Source organism: Schistocerca nitens, chromosome 9, assembly GCF_023898315.1.
Source record: "Schistocerca nitens isolate TAMUIC-IGC-003100 chromosome 9, iqSchNite1.1, whole genome shotgun sequence".
Lineage (NCBI taxonomy): Eukaryota > Metazoa > Arthropoda > Insecta > Orthoptera > Acrididae > Schistocerca > Schistocerca nitens.
Window position 1 is genome coordinate 68,814,749 of NC_064622.1, and position 25,921 is coordinate 68,840,669.

The following is a 25,921-nucleotide window of genomic DNA, read 5'->3' on the forward strand; positions in this document are numbered from 1 at the left end:
CTCAGATTGTCACCCAGGTCATGTATATAGATCAGGAACACCAGAGGTCCCAGGACGCTTCCCTGGGGAACACCCGATATCACTTCGGTTTTACTCTATGATTTGCCGTCTATTACTACTAACTGCGACCTTCCTGACAGGAAATCACGAATCCAGTCGCACAATTGAGACGATACCACATAGGTCCGCAGCCTGATTAGAAGTCGCTTGTGAGGAACGGTGTCAAAAGCTTTCCGGAAATCTATAAATACGGAATCAACTTGAGATCCCCTGTCGATAGCGGCCATTACTTCGTGCGAGTTTCTACAGCTTGTCTTCGTGCTTGTCAAATCCTACCTTGGCCACCGTGGTCGATGGATCTCTTCCCATCTAAGAGCGTTTGGAGCATTATGGGCAGGACCCTCCAACTTGCTTAGAATTTTGACGATCTAACTGAGCAATCGACAGAATTTGACACGATATCCCTCAAGATGACGTCCAACAACTCTATCAATCAATGTAAAGCCGTATAACTATTTGCATAAGGGCCACAGGTGGACCAACGCGTTATTAACTTTCTCAATTTGCGATGGTCTTTCTCTTGAATACATCATCCAATTTTTCTAAATTTGTAACCATTTATTCGTATGTAAATGTACATCGCATCTACCAAATTTCGTCCCTTTTTTTTTTTTGTTAGAGTGTACGCTTTGCAAATGTGTACGTTTTTAATCCATCGATGGTAACGCAGTAAAGCTAGTACGTGAGTTCACGCGACAGAAAAACGTGCACGATTCGTGTTCTACTGGGGCCAGCAGTAAAAACTGGTTGTAATTACGGGAGCAAAGTTCGACACGTCAGTCTGACGTCAGCCGCGCAGTTGTCGCAATGCAGAGCGAGGTGCGTGGCAGAAGCGGCGGCGGGCAAATCGGATTTGCAGGTTTTGCGGCGTCGCCTTAGCTGCCTCCGCAGATCGCTAATATTTAGTGTGGCGAGAAGCGGCGCGGAGTCTGGGAGCGGTTAACAGCGGCGCGGGAGATTAAAAGCGAAACGTCGTTAACATTAAGCAAGGCGCGCGCGGGTAAGGGTAAGGAGGCGCCGCGGCACGGGGACTTAGTTTTACGAGGAGGCGCTTCTTATCTGGCGCGCGCCAACCGCCCGCGCAACGAATCAAAGCTTAAAGCATGGATTTTTGCTAATGTTTATTATGTTAAGACGGACGTATCTCGCTGTTGCCAGGGCCGTTGGCGCCGCTTGCGGCGGCTGTTTGCCGCCGGTCTGCGGTAATGGCACGCGGGCGATATTAAGCAGCAGCGGGTGAGTGGGAGTGCCCTCCCCTCCCCTCCTGGCACAGTGTCGCTTTATTGGTTGCTGCGTGGGAGGCTCGTCTCGGGCTTAGCCGCAGCCGCCGCTTCTTGCCGAGCCGAGGGCCTGCGAGTCGCCGGGTCGGGTTTTGCCTCGGTTGTCGCCCGCCTGACGTCTAATAGCGAAGGGGGAATACCCTCCATCCCTTCCTCCACAGCTAAGACGCAGCCCGTTCTGCCGGTCAGCGGAAGGTACAGCCGTCAGTGTAGGAGGCTTTCCGACGAACGTGTTATCCCCTTCCATTCCACTGATGCTAAAGTAGGGAAGCTGCAGCAAGCTCCATTGCCAATGGTAACATGCCACGGGCTACTCTAACACCCAGATCTCAGTATCAAACGTCGTATGTCGATAGAGTATCAACCAAAACTCCGATTTAGTTCGTACTATGTGCTGCCGTCAAGCAGAACGGACGTAAACGTTAATTAAAAGTAACACCAGAACTACGCAGCACATGAAAAGCATAACTGTGTGTCACTGTTAGGTATAGCTTCCGTGGAGAAGCTGGTAGAGCGTTAGATCGTCGTACCAATGGTTTTGGGTTCAAACCTCAATGACGTCACCTTACTTTTACTGTATTCAGGCCACTACAGCAGCACTCTCGTTTCTGAATGGGTAATAACAATGAGTAAGCAATAACAATCGTAATTATCGATCGCTTGTACTGCATAAGTAAATTAAACTTTTATCTACACACGTAATTATTATTGAATATATCCGCTTCGGCGTATACTATTATCTGCAAAGTCAATTTTACTGGTGACGTATCAACGGATATCGAAATATCGAGATCATTTTTGATTGCGGCGAGAATAAAAGTCTGTGATAATATCGAGAGAAATACGAGGTTTGGAACCTCAATAGTGGCAACTATTTACTCACAACCGATACAAAAAAAGTTACATGTTTGCACCTGTTACTGTCCTTCAAAGTAGTCACTAGCGTTGTGTAGAACCCGTTGCCAGCGATGTGAAAGGCGTAGTATACCGTTAGCAGAGCCTGTTCTGTTGATGGTGCGAATGGAGCGGTCCAAAGTTATGGTGATTCTCGTATACGACTATGATGGTGTTATCCTAACGCATTACGTTCCTCCACGGCAGACGTCAATGCACTGTATTACTGTTAGTTTTTGGATCATCACCTGCGACCAGCTTTGCGAAAGAAGCGGCGACACTTTCTGCGCAACCCACCCATCACTTTGCACGACAATGCGCGAGCGCATACAGCGCAAGCTGTGGCTGCTCTGTTCGGTCGATGGGTCTAGGAAGTACTGTGCCATCCACTATACTCCCCGGACTTAAGTCCTTGTGACTTTGTTTTGATTCCGAAGATGAAGGAACCAATTCGTGGCATTCGCTTCAGAACTGTTCCAGAGATTCGACAGGCAGTAGACCACTCCATTCGCACCATCTACAGAAGAGGCTCTGCCAACGGTATACTACTCCTTCCACATCTCTGGCAACGGGTTCAACACAACGCTGGTGACTACTTTGAAGGACCGTAACAGGTGCAAACATGTAACTCTTTTGTATCGGTTGTGGCCGGCTGATGTGGCCGTGCGGTTCTAGGCGCTTCAGTTTGGAACCGCGTGACCGCTACGGTCGCAGGTTCGAATCCTGCCTCGGGCATGGATGTGTGTGATGTCCTTAGGTTAGTTAGGTTTAAGTAGTTCTAAGTTCTAGAGGATTGATGACCTTAGAAGTTAAGTCCCATAGTGCTCAGAGCCATTTGAACCATTTTTTGTATCGGTTGTGAATAAATAGTTGCCACTATTTAAGTTCCAACCCTCGTACAAAGTTCGGTGAATTGTCTCAGACCCGCAAAGTAATCAGCACTAGCTACACTAGCGCACTTCTGCCATCGGCTGTGAAGCTGTTGCAGACTTTTAGTAAACGCTTCTTGTGGAATCGCTCGAGGCCCGTGGTGACGCGTTGTTGGATATCCGCATCATTACAGTAGGTGAGACCTGGAGCTACCAATACGACACGGAGACAAAGCGACAGTCAATGGCACGGTGTTCATTGTCTTCCCCGCCTGCCGAAAAGAGCTTGTTGAGAAAATCTAAGATCAAGACGAGATTCATCGCCTTTTTGGACAGGAAAGGTCTTATCCAACACGAAGACGATGAACACCATGCCATTCACTGTCGCTTCTTGTCTCGATTGTATTCGTAGCAACAGTTCTCATCCCCGGTATAGCACCAGTTCTTAGGAGTATCTCCTGTAATGATGCGTATATCAAACAGCGTGTGACCATGATGTTTCGAGCGAACCGAGAAGAGGCGTACGTTGCGAGTTTCCAAGAGCTTTACAGCCGATGTCGGAAGTGTGTTGTAGCTAACGGTGATTACTTTGAAGGCCAGTAAAGGTAATTTCTTTCAACTTCCTTTATTGTTTGAGACCGTTTACCGAACTTTTCAGTCACATCTTGCATCATCCGGATATACAGGGTGTTTCCGCAATAGCGTGCTAAAATGTAGCAGGACACAGAGAACGCCTCAATGGACAGTTTGAGGTGGGGAACCTGAGGTCGGAGAGATAGGTTGAGGAGATAATGGAAGAAAGCTTGTCTACCACTTTGTCCAACACTAGTGTTTTCCAGCTTATTTACAACTAACATGCGTACAAGTTTACACGTAATGCGCTGTTTATTTACATGTACAATCTTTATTTCCTGCAACGAAACAGGGAGGACGAGCCCGACTACTAGGAACTCATGATGCAGGTTTCGTTTACTGTACTTGTCCATAAGGTGGCTCTGCTGTATCGTATTTACATTGCCCCATGACAGAACGTGCTATGAATCAACGACAGACCCATTCATTACTCAGCGCTATTCATAGACGTACAGTACAATACGTGGGAGCAGTTCCGGTACAGTATTTCCTGGTAGCTGGATTGGAATGGGAGGTCCTATTCCATGGCCTGTGTGGTTACTTGGCCTGAATACTTTTTGTTATTTCCATGGGCTTATCTAAAGCCACTTGTGCATGAGACCTAAGTGGATACGGAGATGGAATTAGTTGCCGGAATTGTAGCCGCCTGTGATCTGATTCGAAACACAACCTTGTTCGCCGATATCATGCTTGCATTGAGGTTGATCGCAGCCAGTTTCAGCATATTTTGGTATGTTCACTGTGCCAATGATGGTATTTGCAGTTAACTAACGTAAATAAAAAGGTACACAATAATGTGATTTTATTGCTGTTAACTACTTAAGCAGGCTTTTCCAATTCCAGGTTCCCTACCTCAAATTGTTCAGCTGAGGATCCTCTATCTCCTGTTAAATTTTTTGCACCCTCCTGCGGAAACATCCAGTATTTTGTTTCGTCAGTTAAAAATCGAATGCGTAACGAATGAAGCGTTTTTACTTGGAGGGTGAGCGGTATGTTCGCCCGAGGGCGTCGGCGGATGGTTGGCTGGCTGGAGAAGGGAGTAACTTTTTAGACCGATCGGCATCACTGTAAACACGCTTAGTGGCCGCTACGGGCACACGCGACGCTTCGCCACTATGGCGTGCGGCGTCGACGTCCGCGCGCTGGGTGTTGTCGCGTTCCGTGCTCGCCGGAGACGCGTCGCGTCCTTACTGCGGCCCGACACGCCACAATCAGATAAAAAACACGAAAATAGTGATAAAACATATGCATATTAGCCGTATTAATTTAATTGCACCGCCCGTTAATAGCTCTTGATTGCAATTAGAGTAAAAGCAAACGGCGCTGGCCCGGCCGGGTCGCGCGAACAGTCGCGGGCGAGCAGAAAAATTAGTGCCGGCGGCGCCGCGCGGGATAAATGGCTGAGCGGGCTTTACATCGCGTGTCGCGCCCCCGTCTGTCTCTGCGAGCGACCCGCGCCTCTCCGCAGGGACCGAAAAATGATTCGAATTAGTGATGAGCACACCGCTCGCCGCGATCTTCCGTGTAGAGCGATAAACGAGCGCAAAGATTGTGGCGAAATCTGCCCTTTGCGGCAGAGTTGTAAGGACGCTGGTTGCGGAGTCAACTCGACCGTCGGTGATCTGCTGCGGTTCACAGCGTGGCACCTATGCGTAAACGATCCATTTAGGCAGTGTCTGAACACAGATCAAACCAAAGAAACACCTCTTATGGTATAATAGTCGCCGCTTACTGTACCATGTTAAATCGGTTACTAAATAACATAGATTTTTTAACATACAGCGCAATTTAGAATAAGACTTTAACACAATAATACACAAAATACAAACACATCAATAGTAATTCCTAACCGCATAGTACGACGAAGTGATAAGTTATGGGATAGCGAAATGGTTCAAATGGCTCTGAGCACTATGGGACTTAACATCGATGGTCATCAGTCCCCTAGAACTTAGAACTACTTAAACCTAACTAACCTAAGGACATCACACACATCCATGCCCGAGGCAGGATTCGAACTGCGACCGTAGCGGTCACGCGGTTCCGGACTGAAGCGCCTAGAACCGCTCGGCCACAACGGTCGGCGATAACGAAATGTTCACATAGTGATGGCGGTAGTGTCGCATACACAACGTATTGGCAGAGCTGTCATTGGTACTACGGTGATTCATGTGAAAAGGTTTCCGACGCGACTGCGGCTGCAGTACGGGAATTACGAGACTTTGAACGCGGAATGGTAATTGGATCTAGACGCATGGGGCATTCCATTCCGAATACTGTTGGGGTATTCAATACGCCGAGATTCACAGTTTCAAGAGTGGGGTGAGAATACCGAATTTCAGGCACTGCCTCTCTCCACGAACAACGCTGTGGCCAACGGGCTTCACTTAACCACCCGGATCAGTGGCGTTCGTGCAGAGTTGTCAGTGTTAACAGACAAGCAACATTGCATGAAATACCCACTGAAATCAATGTGGGACGTACGACAAAGTATCCGCTAGAAAAGAGCGGCGAAATTTTGCGCGAATCGGTTATGGCAACAGACGACCGACGCGAGTGCCTTTGGTGGGGGCACGACATGGCCTGCAGCGCCAGTACTGCGCTCGTGACCATATTGGTTGGACACTACACAACTGCAATACCGTGACCTACTCAGGTGAGTTCCGGTTTCAGTTGGTAAGAGATGGCGATATGGTTTGAGTGTGGCGCAGACCCCACGAAGCCATGGACCCCAAGTTGTCAACAATGCACTGTGCAAGCTGGTGGTGGCTCCGTAATGGTGTGGTTAGTGTTTACATGGAATGGAGTGGGTGGTCTGGTCCAAATGAACCGATCACTGACTAGAAATGGTTACGTTCAGCTTCTTGGAGACTATTTGCAGCCAATCAGGGACTTCATTTTCCCAAACAACGATGGAATATTTATGGACGACTGTGCGACGAGTCACAACTGTTCGCCACTGTTTTGAAGAACATTCTGGACAATTCCGACGAATGATTTGGCCACCCAGATCGCGCAATATATATCCCACAGAACGTTTTAGGGACATAATCGAAAGGCAGTTCGTGCACAAAATGCTGCACCGGCAACGCTTTTGCAGTTATGGCCGGCTATAGAGGCAATATGGCTCAATATTCCTGCAGGGGACTTCCAACAACTTAAGTCCATGTCGCATCAACTTGCTGCACTACGCCGGGCGAAACACTGTCCGACACGATATTAGGAGGTATACCATCACTTTTGTCACCTCAGCATACAAATAAAACGATGTGTCCGGTAGAACCAGGAAACAAACACATAAAGACACTTCTCTTTGCCGATGGCTAAAGAATTGTTCGGAAGGTAGAGAATTACTTCCACTTTGCAATATACGTGGGTCACTCCTAAAGAAATGCACTCTATTTTTGTAAAAATACAGTTTTCATTCAGCATGTGTGAAAGTTTTACAGTGTGTGGATACATCCTTCCCACTTGTTTTCTAACTTACTTCAACCTCTTACCGTGAGTGGCGCCGTCACAGCATGTCTTCAAGATGTCTGCTACTCTTGACGTTCGTCAGAAGCAACGTACTGTCATAGAATTCCTGTGCTGTGAAAACGAGACAGTGGGAAACATTCACAAGAGGTTGAAAAAGGTGTATGGAGATGCTGCTGTCGATCGCAGTACAGTTAGTCGGTGGGCAAGCGGGTTAGGTCATGAAAGCGGGCGCTGCAATATTGAGGATTGTCCTCGCAGCGGCAGGCCTCGTACTGCACGCCGCAGTGTGCAGAGAGTTAACGAACTGGTGACTGCTGACAGACGCATCACAGTGAACGAATTGTCACGCTAGGTTGGTACAGGGGAAGGAAGTGTTTGCAGAATACTGAAAGTGTGGGCGTTAAAAAAAGGTTTGTGCCAGATGGGTTCCCAGGATGTTGACAAGGCTCACAAAGAAACAAGAAAAACGGTATGCAGCGAACTTTTTGAACAGTACGAGAATGGTGGAGATTAATTTCTTGGAGGAACTGTGACAGGTGATGAAACATGGCTCCATCATTTTTGCCAGAGACGAAGAGGCAATCAATGGAGAGGCATCATGCAAATTCACCCATGAAAAAAAAAAACCATAACCACACCTTCTGCTGGAAAAGTTATGGCTACGACGTTTTTCGATTCCGAAGGACTCTTGCTCCTGGACATCATGCCAAGTGGAACCACCATAAATTCTGATGCATATGTGACGACACTGAAGAAGCTTCGAGCTCGACTTAGTCGTGTTCGACCACATCGGCAAAAGCAGGATGTTTTGCTGTTGCAAGACAATGCACGGTCACATGTAAGTCAAAAAACCATGGAAGCGATCACAAAACTCGGATGGACAACACTGAAACACCCGCCATGTGACTGTCATCTCTTAGGGAAACTGAAAGACTCTCTTCGTGGAACAAGGTTTGAAGATGATGACTCCCATGTGCACGCTGCGAAACAGTGGCTCCAACAGGTTGGTCCAGAATTTTACCGTGCGGGTATACAGGCGCTGGTTCCAAGATGGCGTAAGGCAGTTGAGAGGGATGGAAATTATGCGGAGAAATGAAAATATTGTTCATAAAGATGTATCTACACACCGTAAAACTTTCAAACATATAAAATAAAAGATGGATTAAAAAAAATAGTGAGCATTTCTTTTGGAGTGACCCTCGGAAAATAATTAAAAAAAACTGTATAGGCGATTAAAGAAGTTTGTCTGCAAGACGGACGGCAGCCGAGACATGGTATGAGAATCTGCACATGGAGCGCTAATATCTGCAGAAGGCCATTAAATCCTCCACCAGCAAGCCATGCCAGCGAAGTCGCGAAGCTCGGAAGGAGGCGGATTGGGCGTGGTTAGGTTGTTTGGGGGATGGAAGGGGTCAGGAGAGGGGGCAAGGCGACGAAGGCGGTTACACTAGAGCGTCGGGCGGCACTTATTTTGTATTCGTGTGCGAAAAGGCGGGCGCGAAGGCTGCCGAGAGCGAAGCAAAGTCTGGCCGCCGGATTATGTAATCGCCGTTATTGGACTTGGGAATATTGTTTTAATGTTGCCATAAGCTCTTATAATATAGGGGATTCCGGCGGGCTTGCGGGTGTTAGAAAGATTGCTCATTACGGGGCAATTTCCAGTCCGCGCAACGGCGACATGGCCGACCCACTGCCAACAATTGGCACCGCCGCGGGCTAAGCTCCCGCTTGCCTTCTATCTCCCTCTCTCTCTCAGGGAGAGGACTTAGACGCAAACACGCGCAACGGCAGACGAACCGCCACCGCAAAATGCTTTGCGCAGCATTTTCTTGGCCCGAGCGCGACCGCAATCCCTCTCGCGCAGTCGACGCCAGTACAGACGAAACTTAGCGAGGCGCCGCAGTTATGCATGTTAAATAATATGTAGCCGTTTCCTCGGCGCGCCTTTCCTACGTGTGAATGAGCCCGGAGAGCGAGTCATCTTAACGCGCCCCGCACAGGATAATGCAGACTGCTGTTATGCATCCGGAATCGACACAACTTCTGCCCCCCTCTGAGACAGTACACGCTGCACGTTTCTTCGAGCCCGGCGTAATCAGTGATACCAGAACCGCCACAGTATCCGCGCTCATTTTAACCCTGAGATATTACATGGCGGCCACGCGAGTCTGATAGTTCTCGATGTTCGATTGTAATAATAATGGGTGCGACAGGAAATCACAGATGGCGGCTATCGCTGAAGCAACCGGTTTTCGTTTATACCGATTTTCCTCTTTTTACAGCAGCTTGACTGTTAAAACCGTTCAAAATATCCGGTTTCTGAAATAACAAGACTTTCGTTTTTTATTCCTGTTATTTCCTGTAACAAACGTAGAAATAGAACAAAGGCTGAAATATTTTGACTCCCTCAGCTTAAAAATATACAGAATTAAACTGTTATATTAAAGAAGCCAATAAGAGAAAACTTAAGTGTGTCCACCATTCGCTGATTTTCCCGGAAAGTGGCATGTGGCTGAATATTGCAAAAAATCATCAGTGTTCTTTTACTGATTCTAATTTTTCGAAACTCTGCTCAAAAATCATGTTGTAATCGGGGATCCTAATACTGTTTGGACATTATACGCATAATCAGTGCCAGAGGCTAAAAACTGAGGTTGAAGAACTTTGCCGGTTTCCAAGCTGTACAAGCAGATAAAGACATATTACGTAGAGACAGGCACAGACCTGCTACTGTCTCTTTTTATTGTATACTATGAATGAATTGGTGTTAGGTTTATAATTTTTCAATGTTACCGTAATTTCCTTCCAGTTTTATTATATCATAAAAACGGTATACAAATCTTCAATCTTTTAAAACAAATGAATCATTATACTATACTGTTACATCACTTCACTTCATAGAAATATTTCCAGACTTCGGTTGTTGCCGTTCTGCAATACACAACGCGTGTGAGGCGACGACATTCGAGGAACTGCCGTATAGACCAGGTGGAGGCAGGTCTTGCACATTGCATGTCCCCGCGTACCTCAAGCCACGACACACGGCAACAGGGACATTACTGTCTCAGCAATGCTGTACTAATTCTTATGCTACGTGTTTGCTGCTCATTTTTGTCGGTATTGTTATTAAAATAGCACTGACCGCTTTTCTCATTTTCTATAATAACGAACGCACTATTTCAAATAAATGCACATTTAACGAATAACAGTTACTCACGTTTAAAAAAACCGGTTAATTTAAAAACAAAAAAATGTGCACTATTTCTATCGCTAATGGATATTTCGGTTTTTTAATAGGTTATTAGCAAAAATTATAAAACACCTGTTATAATCGAGATCAAACAAATAGCGAAAAATACCGGTTATGCGGAATTAAAATACCTGTACCGGTTTTAACCGGTCTGTTTTTTCCAACCCTACATGAAATACGAGAAAGTTGGTTAAATTTTCTGATAATGGATATTATGAACAAGCTGATTATTGGCGAGCGATAAGCAGTATCTTCAGTCAGCTCTGAGCGAACGGCTGAATCTACCGCTAGAAGTGATCGCAGAATCGCGAATCTCTCAGAATGCGCATACAGTGGCACCCACATCGGTGAATTCTGCCGACGACCGACACTGGCCAACCATTTCAAACAAATGCGCCATTACGTGCGCGGCCACACTGCAGCCGATCTCATCGCCCGAACGTACTGACTTCACACGAAGATCGATGAAATTCAAAACAGTTTTTCTTCGGTCGAATCGCCCGACGTTCTCACATACGAAATATGGACTGTGAGAAACATAATTTATGTGAAATAGAGGATGAGGAAGGAATGGGGAAAGGAATTGTGGGAAATTCCTGACGTCCAGCTGGACGTAATACACCGGTCAAAATTGAAAACTTGTGCCGGGCCGGGACTCGAATCCGAATGCTCTGCTTCTCTAGAACGGTTGCCTTAACCACCTCGGTCATCCGGACACCTCTCCGTCCGATCCAAATTCTCAGTTTATCGCATGTTCCAATGCAGCGTCCGCCGACCAAATTAAGGCGCTACAGTCTGGAACCGCGCGATCGCTATGGTCGCAGGTTCGAATCCTGCCTTGGGCATGGATGTGTGTGATGTCCTTAGGTTAGTTAGGTTTAAGGAGTTCTAAGTTCTAGGGGACTGATGACCTCAGATATTCAGTCGCATAGTGCTCAGAGCCATTTTGAAATAAACGCCACGAAGCTGTCGCGCTCATGTAAGTGGTGTCTGTACTGCCCGACATGTCCGGTCCCGGCATTAATATTCAACTTTCGTCATTGCATTGCCACAATGTCCTATGCAGCTGAAGTCAATTCCCACCCATCATTTCTCTTTCTTTCCCCACCAGCGACGCCATCACGAGTAGTGTCTGTTCTGTTAGACATGTCTTACAGAACAGACACCATTCATATATACGAGGTGTGTTCAAAAAGTAAGGTGACTTTATATTTTTATGAAAAAAAAAATTTGTGTATACATCAATATTTATGTTGTCTCCTTCAAAGTAATCCGCCTCAGTTACAATTCACTTGTGCCAACGGTTCTTCCAATCATCGAAGCACTTCTCATACGCACTTTTTGGTAGAGCCTTGAGTACTTCTAACGATGCAGTTTATATTTCCTCAATCATTGATAATCTTCGTCCTTTCATAGGTCTCTCTTTTGTTTTGGAAACAGGAAAAAGTCTCAGGGGGCCAAATCCGGTGAATATGGTGGCTGAGGCATGATTGTCGGGGTGTTTTTCGCCAAAAAATCTCTCACAAGCAACGTTGAATGGGCAGGTGCATTATCGTGATCCAAAAGCCATGAACTGTTTTCCATAATTCCGGACGTTTTTTGCGTATTGCTTCTCGCGATAGGCGCATAATGCCACGGTAATACTCCTTACTGACCGTACGATCTTAAGGCAAACATTCATAATGCACACGCCACGGCAATTCAAAAAGCACTGAGCAAAACTCTGACATTTGATCGACCTTGGCGAGCTGTTTTCGGTCTTGGCTCTCCGGGATGCTTCCATTGCGACGATTGGGCTTTGATTTCGACGTCATAACAGTAAACCCATGTTCCGTCATCAGTTTTAAGCAAATCAGGATCATCACTGACGTCATTGAAGAGCTCGTAAGCGATGCTCATGCGACGGTTCTTTTGATCAAAATTGAGAAGTTTTGGGGCAAACTTCGCTGACATACGTCTCGCGCCAAAAACAACCGAAAAAATTGCATGACACGAGCCGACCGATATGCCGACATCCTCAGAAACTTCTCTTACGCTAATTCTTGTAAAGCAGAAACGGAACTATTTATCAGACTTCCAAAAGAGCATCATCATTGGCTTTTCGGTCAAGGATGCCACGCAGGATTAGCTGAGCGGTCTAAGGCGCTGCAGTCATGGACTGTGCGGCTGGTCCCGCCTGAGGTTCGAATCCTCCCTCGGGCATGGATATGTGTGTGTGTGTGTGTGTGTGTGTGTGTGTGTGTGTGTGTGTGTGTGTGTGTGTGTGTGTGTGTCCGTCCTTAGGATAATTTAGGTTAAGTAGTGTGTAAGCTTATGGACTGATGACCTTAGGAGTTAAGTCCCATACGATTTCACACACATTGGAACATTTTTTTGGGTCAAGGGTGGAAGCATTTCCAAAACAAAAAAAATGGCTCTGAGCACTATGGGACTCAACTTCTGAGGTCATTAGTCCCCTAGAACTTAGAACTAGTTAAACCTAGCTAACCTAAGGACATCACAAACATCCATGCCCGAGGCAGGATTCGAACCTGCGACCGTAGCGGTCTTGCGGTTCCAGACTGCAGCGCCTTTAACCGCACGGCCACTTCGGCCGGCATTTCCAAAACAGCTAATTCTGTAGACTATTCGTGTGCCACAGTGTTTAAAGTATACCGTGCATGGCAAAATGCCATTATCAAAACCGGCGCCCAGGCAAGCGTGGTGCACCAAGGCCCCCCCCCCCCTCCCCCGCCAGCAACCGCCTGGTTCACGCATCCTTCCCGAGTACTGTTCACTGTCGACGAAGGCTGGATTTTGAACGCCATTACCGCAACTGTACGTCCACTGAGTGGCGACAGGTGACCTTTCCAGATGAATCACGTTTTAGCCTCCATCGGACAGATAACCGTTGGCGTGTACAGCATGAAATGTCTGAAAGGAAAATGGAGCAGCGCAAGTTTGCATCTGTCCTTGAGGACCATGTTCACCCCCCCCTCCCCTCCCTACAGGCTCATTTTTCCTCGAAACGATGGCATCTACCAGCAGCACAATGCAACGTGTCACACAGCTCGCAGTGTACGTGCGTGGTTCGAAGAGTAGCAGGGTGAGTTTACCGTACTCCACTGGCCACCAGACTCTAGGATTTAAACTCAACTGAGAGTCCGTGGGAACTAATTCGATCGCGCCATGTGGATCCTCAGCTGAGAAACCTAGCGCAGCTGACCACAGCAATGGCAGTCGGTATAGCTCCACATCGCTGTCGGTAACTTCCAGAACGACAATTACTCCCTTCCTGGAAGTCTCGCAGCAGTCCGCGCTGCAAAATGTGATTAACCAGTCTTTTGACAGGTGGTCACATTGACGTGACTGGACAGTGCAAAAAACCACCAAACACGGAGTTCAGCTCAGTATGACGTAACATAGTGTGGTGTCTGCTAAGTTCTGCTTGCGGCATAAAACAGACGTCGCATCTTACTGGCCATGTTCCTCTCCACGAGGCAAAAAACTGACACGACAGACTCCTCCTTCCACGCTTCGCAATGTGACGCTGTGACGTGACCAGCTCCTTGTCCACGAACGTTTCCACGTCCCGTGAGAGGACGCCTTAAGAGTTCAGCTACGAGCCGTGGTCCAGCGACCGGCCACCACAGTGGTGCGCTGCGCTGCTCCCTACCTGCAGGTGACGGACGGCTTGCCGCCCAGGAAGCCGCCCCCGCGGCCCCAGCGCCGCGGCAGCTCCAGCACCGAGATGCCGTGCGGGCCCACCAGCGCCAGCTGCGTCGCCGTCTGGTTGGACCGCAGCAGCTCCACCTCGTGGATCGGAGGGTCTGTCGGCTGCAGCGTCTGCAACAACACCACCAAAACACTAACCTCACAACATCGCACTAACAATCTTTCTTCTGGCATGGGTACTGCTACTCTCTCTATGAGTTTGCCAACATTATTACCGTTATAAGCAAACATCATCACAAGCAAGGTATATTTAAGCACAGTCCTTGGAAGATCGCCGGCCGGTGTGGCCGTGCGGTTCTAGGCGCTTCAGTCTGGAACCGCGTGACCGCTACGGTCGCAGGTTCGAATCCTGCCTCGGGCATGGATGTGTGTGATCTCCTTAGGTTAGTTAGGTTTAAGTAGTTCTAAGTTCTAGGGGACTGATGACCTCAGCTGTTAAGTCCCATAGTGCTCAGAGCCATTTGAACCATTTCCTTGGAAGATCGGATAATGAGCATGTCAGCAGACACCTTCCCCTCCCTTTCAAAATTATGTTGCATGTCTGTAGGAAACATGCGCCGTTGTGTCCTTAGTGAAAAAAAAATAAATAAAAAAAACCTGCATTTAGTTGCAAAATCGGTAGACTGACTGCTGCGAGTAATGAGTGTAGTGGGCAGGGGCACTACAAATGTAGTGTGTCGACAGTAAGTTGGAAGTGTGGGCCTCACGGGGAGCGTGCCACAGGTAAGTCCCTGCAGTCGCACTATCCTCTGTGTCCTCGATGGCTCAGTCGGATAGAGCGTCTGTCATGTAAGCAGGAAATCCCGGGTTCGAGTCCCGGTCGGGACACACATTTTCAGCTGACCTCGTTGAATCAACGCCTGTAAGCAGCTAAAGGTCTGGATTTCAATGCAATTTCATTCTTCGAGAGCTGCAAGACATATCCGAAAGGACAGATACCGTCTTCATATAACGTAGCGAAAAGTGGTAATTAACTGTAAATAAGAAAACTTTGAACTTATCCACGTGAGTAATAAAAGGAATCCACTAAATTTCGCTTACCAGATAAAACACACAAACCTAACGGCTGTAAATCCAACTACGAGGGTCACTCCAAAACAAATGCACACTATTTTTTAAAAAATTCATCTTTTATTCGACATGGTTGAAAGTTTTACAGAGTGTAGATACATCTTTTAGTAACAAAATTTTCATTTCTCCACATAATTTCCATCCCTCTCAACTGCCTTACGCCATCTTGCAACCAGCGCCCGTATACCCGCACGGTAAAATTCTGGACCAACATGTTGGAGCCACTGTTTCGCAGCGTGCACAAGGGAGTCATCATCGTCAAACCTTGTTCCACGAAGAGAGTCTTTCAGTTTCCCAAAGAGATGATAGTCACATGGAGCCAGGTTAGGACTGTATGGCGGGTGTTTCAGTGTTCTCCATCCGAGTTTTGTGATCGCTTCCATGGGTTTTTGACTTACATGTGACCGTGCATTGTCGTGCAACAGCAAAACATCCTGCTTTTGTCGATGTGGTCGAACACAATTCAGTCGAGCTTGAAGTTTCTTCAGTGTCGTCACATATGCATCAGAATTTATGGTGGTTCCACTTGGCATGATGTCCACAAGTAAGAGTCCTTCGGAATCGAAAAACACCGTAGCCATAACTTTTCCAGCAGAAGGTGTGGTTTTGAATTTGTTTTTCTTGGGTGAATTGGCATGATGCCACTCCACTGATGGCCTGTTAGTCTTTGGTGAAAAATGATTGAACCATGTATCATCACTTGTCACAATTCTTCCAAGAAATTCATCTCCACCATTCTCGTACCGTTCCAAAAGTTCGCTGCATGCCGTTTTTCTTGTTTCTTTGTGAGCCTTGTCAACATCCTGGGAACCCATCTGGCACAAACCTTTTTTTAATGCCCTACAGTTTCAGTATACTGCGAACACTTCCTTCCCCTGTCCCAACCTAGCGTGACAATTCGTTCACTGTGATGCGTCTGTCAGCAGTCACCAGTTCGTTAACTCTCTGCACACTGGGGCGTGCAGTACGAGGCCTGCCGCTGCGAGGACAATCCTCAATATTGCCGTGCCCGCTTTCATCGCCTAACCTGCTCGCCCACCGACTAACTGTACTGCGATCGACAGCAGCATCTCCATACACCTTTTTCAACCTCTTGTGGGTGTTTCCCACTGTCTCGTTTTCACAGCACAGGAATTCTATGACAGCACGTTGCTTCTGACGAACGTCAATTGTAGCAGCCATCTTGAAGACATGCTGTGATGGCGCCACTCACGGGAACAAGTTGAACTAAGTTAGAAAACAAGTGGGAAGGATGTATCTACACACCGTAAAATTTTCACACGTGCAGAATGAGAACTGTATTTTTACAAAAATAGTGTGCATTTCTTCTGGAGTGCCCGCATCTCGTGGTCGTGCGGTAGCGTTCTCGCTTCCCACGCCCGGGTTCCCGGGTTCGATTCCCGGCGGGGTCAGGGATTTTCTCTGCCTCGTGATGGCTGGGTGTTGTGTGATGTCCTTAGGTTAGTTAGGTTTAAGTAGTTCTAAGTTCTAGGGGACTGATGACCATAGCTGTTAAGTCCCATAGTGCTCAGAGCCATTTTTTTCTTCTGGAGTGACGCTCGTAAATACTTAGGGATTACGATTACGGATAACGATCACACAGATAATGTTGCGGGGAGAGCAAACGAACGACAGCGACTGATTTGCAGAACACTTAGAAAATGCAACAGGTCTACTACAATACTAAAGACACTGCTTATACTACGCTTGTCCGCCCTCCTCTACAGTACTGCTGCGCGGTGTGGGACCCGTATCAGATAGGATTGACGGAGGACATCGAAAACGTTCCAACAAGTGCAGCTCGTTTTATACATCGTGAAATAGAGTAAAGAGTGCCGCTGATATTATACGCGAATTGGGGTCGCGATCATTAAAACAAGGGCGTTGTTCGTTGCGTCAGGATCTTCTCATGAAACTTCAATCACCAACTTTTTCCTCAGACTGCGGAAATATTCTGTTGGCGCTCACCTACGCACGGAAAAATGATCATCATAATAAGAGAAATCAAGGCTGGCAAGGGAAGGTTTAAGTGTTCTTTTTCCCACGCACTGTTCGGAAGTGGAACAGTAGAGAAATAGCTTGAAGGTGGTTCGATGAACCCTCTCTTTCAGGCGTTTAATTGTGAATTGTATCATGTAGACGTGGACTACCACAGTCGCTCACGTATAAGTTTAATGTACCTACGATAATGATGGCTAAGTTCTGTGGCTCTGTATCGAATTACTAGTCACATTATTTATAGCTCTCTTGATGACAAGTCACCTTTCGGGTTCTCATCCATCTTTAATTGGCCTAATACCGTCATATTTTCTTCGTTATTATGTTTCTGTCAACTACATTTCGAAACACGAAAACCGTAATTTGACCCTACGTGTAATTTTCGGCGTCTGAAAACACTTGAGTCTGTCATTTTCCGAATGATGTGCTACAGCACTATATCAGTCAATACATACGTTATTCAAAATAACGAGTTACAAGATACAGTATAAAAGCAGGAGTACTTAACCACAGATTAGATGTAAATACACGGTTTGGCAAAATGGGGTAGCTAAAGAGATCTTGTCCTCTCTTTTTACGCACATTGCAGTTACAGCATATGACATGCGTTTCACATGCCAGATATCCGTCTTTGCTATTGGTAGTCTGTGACTTCACGGTTTGTTTCGTTCTGTGTTTTACAGCAGTTGCTGTAACAGTAACTGCACCAGTATCGTTGACTTCTAACGGTCATAGCTGCATCTGGCTTGTTGTAGCCACTTGTCTTACCGGCCAACACTGGTCGATAAGAACAATGAAAATATTTGAATCTACGTAAGGTGGAGTAGAGATGTATTTATAATTGGGTAGTGCCTCTACTTCCCAGTAACCAATGTCGCATAACCAGTTGCTGGTATTATCGCCATAATGAACACATTACAAGAACAGGTAAGAATTAACTATTCCACTAAATTAAAAAAATTGTGTTGTGGAACCTATTTCGGTTTTGTGCTATTTACGCACAATGTGAACAGAACCCGTCGTTCACAAACTAAATTTAATAAATTTTCTGAAAAATCAGAGAAAAGGCACCCGACGAAACTTTCGAGCCATACTGGTTTGTAACCAACAATGAGCGCCACTTATTCTTAGCGGGAGGCTCTTTACGATGCGATTCAATGAAATGCATGATCATAAGGTCGTATAATGCTTCCACAAACTGTCCTAAATTCTCCTTCGGAGTGATCAGTCAAGAAAGGGGCGAAGTATCGTGGGATAAGTGGGAAGATTACATGCGAAATGTAAAATTAGATTTAGTAATTGAAGATTAAATCTGTTTGCTATGTATGTACTACTAGGTTTTGTTTAGTCATATTATTCAGTAACCAAACCATCCTCTTTCTCTTTAGAATTTCCAGTTTTCCGAGTGACCTTCCCGCACAATGTATTGATCTTACTTTTGAATTGTTTAGGTGGGATATACGAAGCAACATTGTTCTGAAAACCACAAAGAGTAATTAAGCGTATTGCAATTAAGACGCAGGGATTTGTATTGTTCTAAACCACTATGTGATATCATGAAAACTTATATTGCCTAAAGTTGGTACCCGCTTTATAATAGGCAGGAGGAAAGGAAGGAAAGACAGTCCCGTCTCACTAAGACGTTGCCCCTAGTGGCAATATGTGATTTGCAAATCTACTTCCAATGCTTATTTGCTGTGTATGGCACTGAACTGACACTGCTGTTGTTACTAACGGCGTTAATTTTGTAACTGTTCTGAATTATCTCAGCTTGATTCGATCATTCTCGGTATTCTCCTTCGTTTGTGAATTTTAAAGTTTGTTAACTTCTTCCATATGGCAACAGACTAATTAGCACGATGTCTGTTTACCAGTAACTAATGCCTGCAAGTTGACACCGGACAGCGACTAGTAACTACATGTTTTTCATGCATTTCGTGATGAGAAAACTATAAACTCTCTACTGTGACAGTATTTCGTGGGCGTGCCGCCCGCCACGCATCTCAGTTCTCTCCCCTAATGATACATTATAATAATTAGTTAATTATATTTACCACGCTCTCACCAGGGACGCGTCTCCCTCTTTTTTTTGTGTCACTTTTAGCTTAATAAATACGCCGCTAACGCGTGGCAGAAACAACAGGATGTTACACTGACGAATACAGGAACGGCACCTACGGCGAACCTGTGTGTGGAGACCTAATGAAAAACAACTACTGTGCTTTTGTCGCATATGAGCTATGTACACTCACAGTCTCCAAAACACACACTTTCAACGTAATTCATCTTTGGCCATTTAGTGACACATCTGTAAGATAATGCAGTGACAAGCATCGAGTTGAGCGAAGCCTATGAAACAGGCACATAGAGTATCTGGTAGTCGAAAATATTTACTACGCTTACGTTACTGCATCTTGCTTCAACAAGCTAACTGTTTGCAGGTAATGCCAGTCGAGATTGGATTAATTAACCATGTTTATGTAAGAGATATTGTGGAAGACAAGAAGGAAGAAAAATTCGAGTTCAACGTCACGTCAACGACGACAGTATTAGAGGGGAAGCACTAGGCTTGGAACGTGGATGATGATGAAAGTATTCCGTCAGACCGGTGTAGCGGGAATCGTCTGGCATTCGTCTAGTTCATCGATTTAGCGAAATGCCTCATCTCGAGTGAGAGTCCATGAATAACCTAGACCGGTGTGGGTTCAAGTAAATTCTTTAAAAACTGAAAGTTAAGTGATTTATTTCGTTTATTATTAGTCTTAAATACATTAGGTGACAGGCACTACAGAGCACTAAACTGGAGGCTACTGCAAGGAACGATTTTCACACATTCTTGCAAGCTTTCGCAGAGGACTTTCCTTGCCGCTCAGCAGCACACAACGCTCCGACGAATGGCTAACTCTTCTTTCCACGGTCTTGATTATGCCCTGATGCCGCTGATCGCAAGAACGAATGTGCGGAAGTTGCTTATTGCGGCGCAAACAATGCCGTTTTTGGCCGGTGAACACTAAAAGGAGGTCCTACAGATGTGTGAGGAACGGTACATCTGGTTCGTTCTCGGCGTACGACACTTACCTACGTATGTTCTACTTCTGTATCTACATAGCTACCCCGCAAGCCAGTATACGGAACACGGCGGAGGGTACCTCGTACCACTGCTTCCCTGTTCGATTCGCAAATGGAGCGAAGGAAAAACGACTATCTTATATTCTTTCATGCGAGCCCTGATTTCTTTTATCTTCTCTTCGCGTTCCACATGCGACGTGTACTGTTCCCTGAACTTTCTTGATAGTGTTTTCCGAAAAGAACGTCTTCTTCCCACCAGGGATTCCCACTCGAGTTCACCCAACATTTCTGTAGAACTCGCTTGATGTTAAAATCTGCCGGTAACAAATCTAGCAGCACGCCTCTGAATCGCTTCGACGTCTTCCTTTTACCAGACATACAAAGTGTGATCAAAAAGTAACAGAAATTTTTTGAATTTGCGGTCTTCATGCATCCGATTTTCAATTTATTTTATCTTGTTGGTATATGTTAACATTTTCAGCTTTTTGACTATTTAGTTTACTGTTGACAGTCGAAAAGGTTATACGTGTTTTCGAGTGCTCCGCGAATTTTTACTTTCCAAAAAGATGGATCGATAACTTGCACTAACTTTTGTTTGAAAAATGCAATAAAGTGCAACACCACACTGGAAATGTTGACTGTGGCTTTGGGCGATAGCCGCCATCTCTAGCGGTGGTTTGAACTCTGTTCCTCCCGAGTGCAAGTCCATCGTCTGAGACAATGTGTCACGACACTACACAAGCGTCTATGCGACATTATTTTCTTTCGGCCCCGTTATGAAAAACAATAAAAGAGTGGCAGCCAGGCCAGGAATGAAGAAAACGCTGACGGTTGATTTGAAGACAATAGTGCATTCATTACCTGATATAGTCCCGATGAATGTGATGTGTACTTGTCTTCTGGATTCTCCAGCCTATTAAACGGCTTGGGTAACGGTGGTAGAAAGCTCTTCCACAGAAAGGTAACGGAATACTGATACTGAGGGTATCCCCGTGGCTTCAGAAAGTTTCTCACAAGTCGCACTGCGATCTTCTTCAAGAGCATCTGTCACTTCGTTGATCTGTACACGTTTTTGGCCTTTCGGGTATTCGATTATCGTCTAGAAACTGTACAATGGTCCACTGTGAACTCACCATAAACTTCACTTAATGTACTGGGGATTTCTGTAGTGATTTTGCCGCGTAAAGTTTCTATCTTGATGTACGACTTCTGGTCTTCAACAGGTACAGTAGCCGAGACCCCTGCAGGATCCATTTCTATCTCTTCCAAATTTTATCGTACAATATAAACCGAAAAAACGAAAACACATGCTTCTTCCTCAAGCCCCCAACTACAACCGCACCATTAGCGAGTGGAACAGGGTTGGAGGGATTAAACAGTGGTACAGAAAGTACCCTCCGCCACACACCATTAGGTGGCTTGCGGAGTATGATGTAGATGTAACGTAATTTTCGTTGGTGATCAAACACTCGACAGTAACACCAACCTACGCATTATTTACGAAATGACTCTCGTATTGCCCATCCCTAATCACCATACAGCCATTTAGATTTAGGTTTTCTGTAACTCCCTAAATCACCCTAGCCACCGCTAAGGCCCCTCTAACATGCCGCGGTCGATTTCCTTATCCAACAGACGCCACGCTATACGTGTGCCTACCTTGCTGTCGACAGAACGTTAAACTCTGATTTTTTTGGTCTTTTGCTTCTGTCTTTGTGACACACACAAACTCGATAGGTGTGTACTGCTGTTTTAAGACCTACTGTCAATACTTTTCTGATCGATTACTGTATTATCATCATTATTGAATCTTTTCTGTAGTTCCATGTAAATAAAGGTCAGACAGTGTACTCATAATACCATACTTGTTCAGTTTGAAAACCTTAATTTTCTGGAAAACCATTCCTCACAGTTCTTATAAACAAAGTCCGGAATATGGTTCCATTCTTTCGGAATTTCCTCAGTTGCTCGAGGCTGCGCCACTCACTCCCCGCGACAACACTCGCCCGCCTAATGGCAAAGCTGTAGTCTTAAAACTGCGCGAATGCGGATGGGAAGTGCTGCCGCATCCTCCCTACAGCCCGGAAATGAGTTCACCAGACTTCTGCACTCCAAACAACGTTGCAGTTTAGGAAATTTACGTTTCAACAAATATCGTGAGAAACGTGCGAATAACGACCGAAAAAAAAAAATCCCATGGCCGTCTCATAACTTCATCACGAACATTTGGATCTGTGGTGTGACGTCCTCGAGCTATGGCTGAAAGATAATTTTCCATAAGCTATGAACAGTTATGTGATTTACGTTACCTTCTCCATCCCGATTTAGCAAGTGAACAAATTTGCAGTTAATACGTTGAAGTCAAATATTCTGTAATGCCAAGTTTCATCTATGGCATGTGAAACAAGACTGACGAAACTAGAAATTGTGGAAAATCAAAGCTGTCTGTATGTTGTTGGCACGCAATACTAATGATGGGTCGGCATCTAAAACATATTCTGAAGAGCAAGGCGCTCTTGAGAAAGTTTGTATTGCCTCCAGCAATAAATTGGGGAAATTTAGAGTTCAAGGATATGACTAAACTGGAATTACATGCCGTTCTTCTAACGGGCGTACATGGTGGAAGTTCATAACATATAGTAAACCACACCAAGCCGCTGAACTATGTGAAATTAAAGATGAGCGAACGTAAATTGTTTCAAGGTGCAAATCCGTTTCACCAAGGTATTCTTGTATCTGGTCTAGAGTCTAAGAAAGATTCAAAACATCAAACTGAGGTTAAGTACCTATCATTTACGTGCAACATCTGTGTGTAAGAATGTAGTGTAGATGACATTTTTTAAAAGGAAAGGCGAAGTTTTAAATAAAGGAAACTGTTTACAGCCTATGATTGCTCTTCAGGGCTTTTTTCTTTTCTTATTTTCTTTTTAAGGAAAAAAAAATCAGGAATGGAATCATATCAGATTCTATCCCGGCGACCTCTGACTGGCATTCTTAGTACCAAACGATGCAAGACTGGGTGAGTTGGTTTTCACCTTTTAAGGAAATAAAATAAATGTGTGTGCTGCAGCATCTGTGTTGGAAGAATTATGGTATTATAAGCCAGACTGCGACATCCTAAAAGACAGTTTACAGACTCTTACAGGAATAATGCATACATGCCTAACGGTGTTAGGTGCGCACACAGACAGTATCATTTCAGATTAGGCGTTGCCGACAGTCGTGGTTAACGTTTACTATAGCCTCAGTAGATAAAGAGAAGTCCTCAGACACACAGCGACGCAAGTCTACAAAACGACCTCTTTGATAAGGAGGCCTCCTTATAAGGGTGAATTATAGGCTTACCAATAAGTTGAATACGGTAAAGCAATACTGGAGTGTAAATATGAATTTTGTTTACATATTAGGTGGCAAGTGTTGGATAGACTGTATTAGATATTGAATGGCGTCTACCATACGTTCCCGGCAACAATTTCAAAACTCTCTGAGACGGCAGGGATTGGAAGACAATGTTACATTACCGTCAACAACAGTGTATGAAAGTAAGGTTTCACACGGGGAAATGGACGAATGATGGGTATGCCGTTGTCGTCCATGCCAACGTACCTATACGCGCCTGCGCGAGGGGATATATATATATATATATATATATATATATATATATATATAGAGAGAGAGAGAGAGAGAGAGAGAGAGAGAGAGAGAGGAGGTTGGGGATCAGAAAAAAGAAACTGAAGTCCTCACGTTTGCTGCTTGTTAATATTGCCTTTTTTTCTCTCTTGAGTTTCGAAGCCAATAAACTGGCGTCTATTGCTGTGTTCACGTAAATAATAAAAGAATATAAAAATTTGATGGCAAGACTTAGCGGAAGCATCTTAACTCACAACGCACTCAAGGGAAAAAAAAATCGCTATCTCGTTCAAAGTTTTCCTTGCCCCTTGCCGATGCCGCTGGGTATTACATTTCTTGCAGAGTTGGGAATCTGCTCCCCGAATAGGAAGAGCTGGCAGACTTTGGTTATTTATTTTATGCAATCAATGCACGCAATGAATTGCAAAGCAGCAGACAATCCCGCGGGCCGTATTACAGACGCTCGGCGCGCTACGGCGTAACTATTGGATTGTATTTTTCAATCAAAAACCGGCGCTAAACGTCCCACGCTAAGGCGGCGATGGGCGAAGGGAGCGAAATGAGGACCGAGAGTTCCGAGGGGAGGGGAGGGGAAGCGAAGGGGCGGCAGGCCGCGCACTTTTAACGGTAGAGGCATTCCGCTACTTTTTGTATCGCATCTACATCAATACCCTGCGAGTCGCCTGATGGTGTGTGGTGGAGAGTACTTGTGGTACCACTAACTGATCCCCAAATCCCTGTTCCACTCACAAATGGCGCTTGGGAAGAATGATTGTCGGTAAGCCTCTGTGTTAGCTCTAATTTCTCGAATTTTCTCGTCATTGTCGTTTCGCGAGATGCATATGGGAAGAAGTAACATGTTCTCCGACTCTTCCCGGAAATACTCTCTCAAATTTCTGTAATAATCCTCTCCGAGATGCACAAAGCCTCTTCTGCAGTGTCTGCTACTGGAATTTGTTCACGACTTCATTGGTCCCGAGACAGCTGCTCGCCATCTTCAGGTACTTACTGACATGTTGCTGCAGTGGCTCGCCAATACATACGCTGACTCGCTAGAAAAGCGCAGGCACCAAGGGGCGGGGCTGTAACGTCACCGTAGACGAATCATAGAGCACGGCGACATCCCATGCCACTTGTCGGAGAAACAGGCCACGGTCTCCGCATGCATATCTCTGTAACGCCTCGCGCGGGCTGATGGATCCCGTGACGAAACGCGCCGCTCTTCGTTGGATCTCCTCTATCTCTTATATCAGTCCTACCCGATAAGGATCCCACATCGACGAGCAATACTCTAGAATCGGTCGAACATTTATTTATTGGTATTTAAAATGGACGTTGCAACTTACAAATCACTGTAAAAGAAACAAATGACGTCTAATTATTCGCAATACAACTAGGGCCTATCAGCTACCGACTGGCGGTAGGGGTGAACAACAGTCGTTTCCAATAACGGAATGGGAAGATATGGGCAGCACGAACTGCACCAGCAGGACTCCTTATAAACGTTGGTTGTTTCGTTTTACAACAATCTGAATAATACGGGGTTGGGTTGTTTGGGGAAGGAGACCAGACAGCTAGGTCATCGGTCTCATCGGATTAGGGAAGGACGGGGAAGGAAGTCGGCCGTGCCCTTTCAGAGGAATCATCCCGGCATTTGCCTGGAGCGATTTAGGGAAATCACGGAAAACCTAAATCAGGATGGCCGGACGCGGGATTGAACCGTCGTCCTCCCGAATGCGAGTCCAGTGTCTTACCACTGCGCCACCTCGCTCGGTTGTGAATAATACGAGGAGAGATTATTTGACGGTACAGGTACCGGGTAGTGAGTGCAAGCTAGGCGAAACAAGTATTGTATGTATTAGGCGAGGTTTACACCAGAGCGAACACGTGTGTGCGAGCATCTGCGAACGAGATGTCTCTATGGTGCAGACGGTAGGTGAGCGCCAGGGAGTTGCAATCGGTCGAGTTCGGGTCGC

At 45.8% G+C, this 25,921-nt stretch overlaps 1 protein-coding gene across 1 annotated transcript in view; it reads right to left on the reverse strand.

The window, feature by feature from the left end:
- The window catches only part of LOC126202982 (nuclear pore complex protein Nup88), a 559,713-nt gene that overhangs the window by 251,323 nt on the left and 282,469 nt on the right, over positions 1-25,921 (reverse strand). Inside the window, exon 2 of the mRNA XM_049937171.1 lies at positions 14,119-14,288. Coding sequence (XP_049793128.1) covers positions 14,119-14,288 — 170 coding nt within the window. The remainder of the gene's footprint in view (positions 1-14,118; positions 14,289-25,921) is intronic.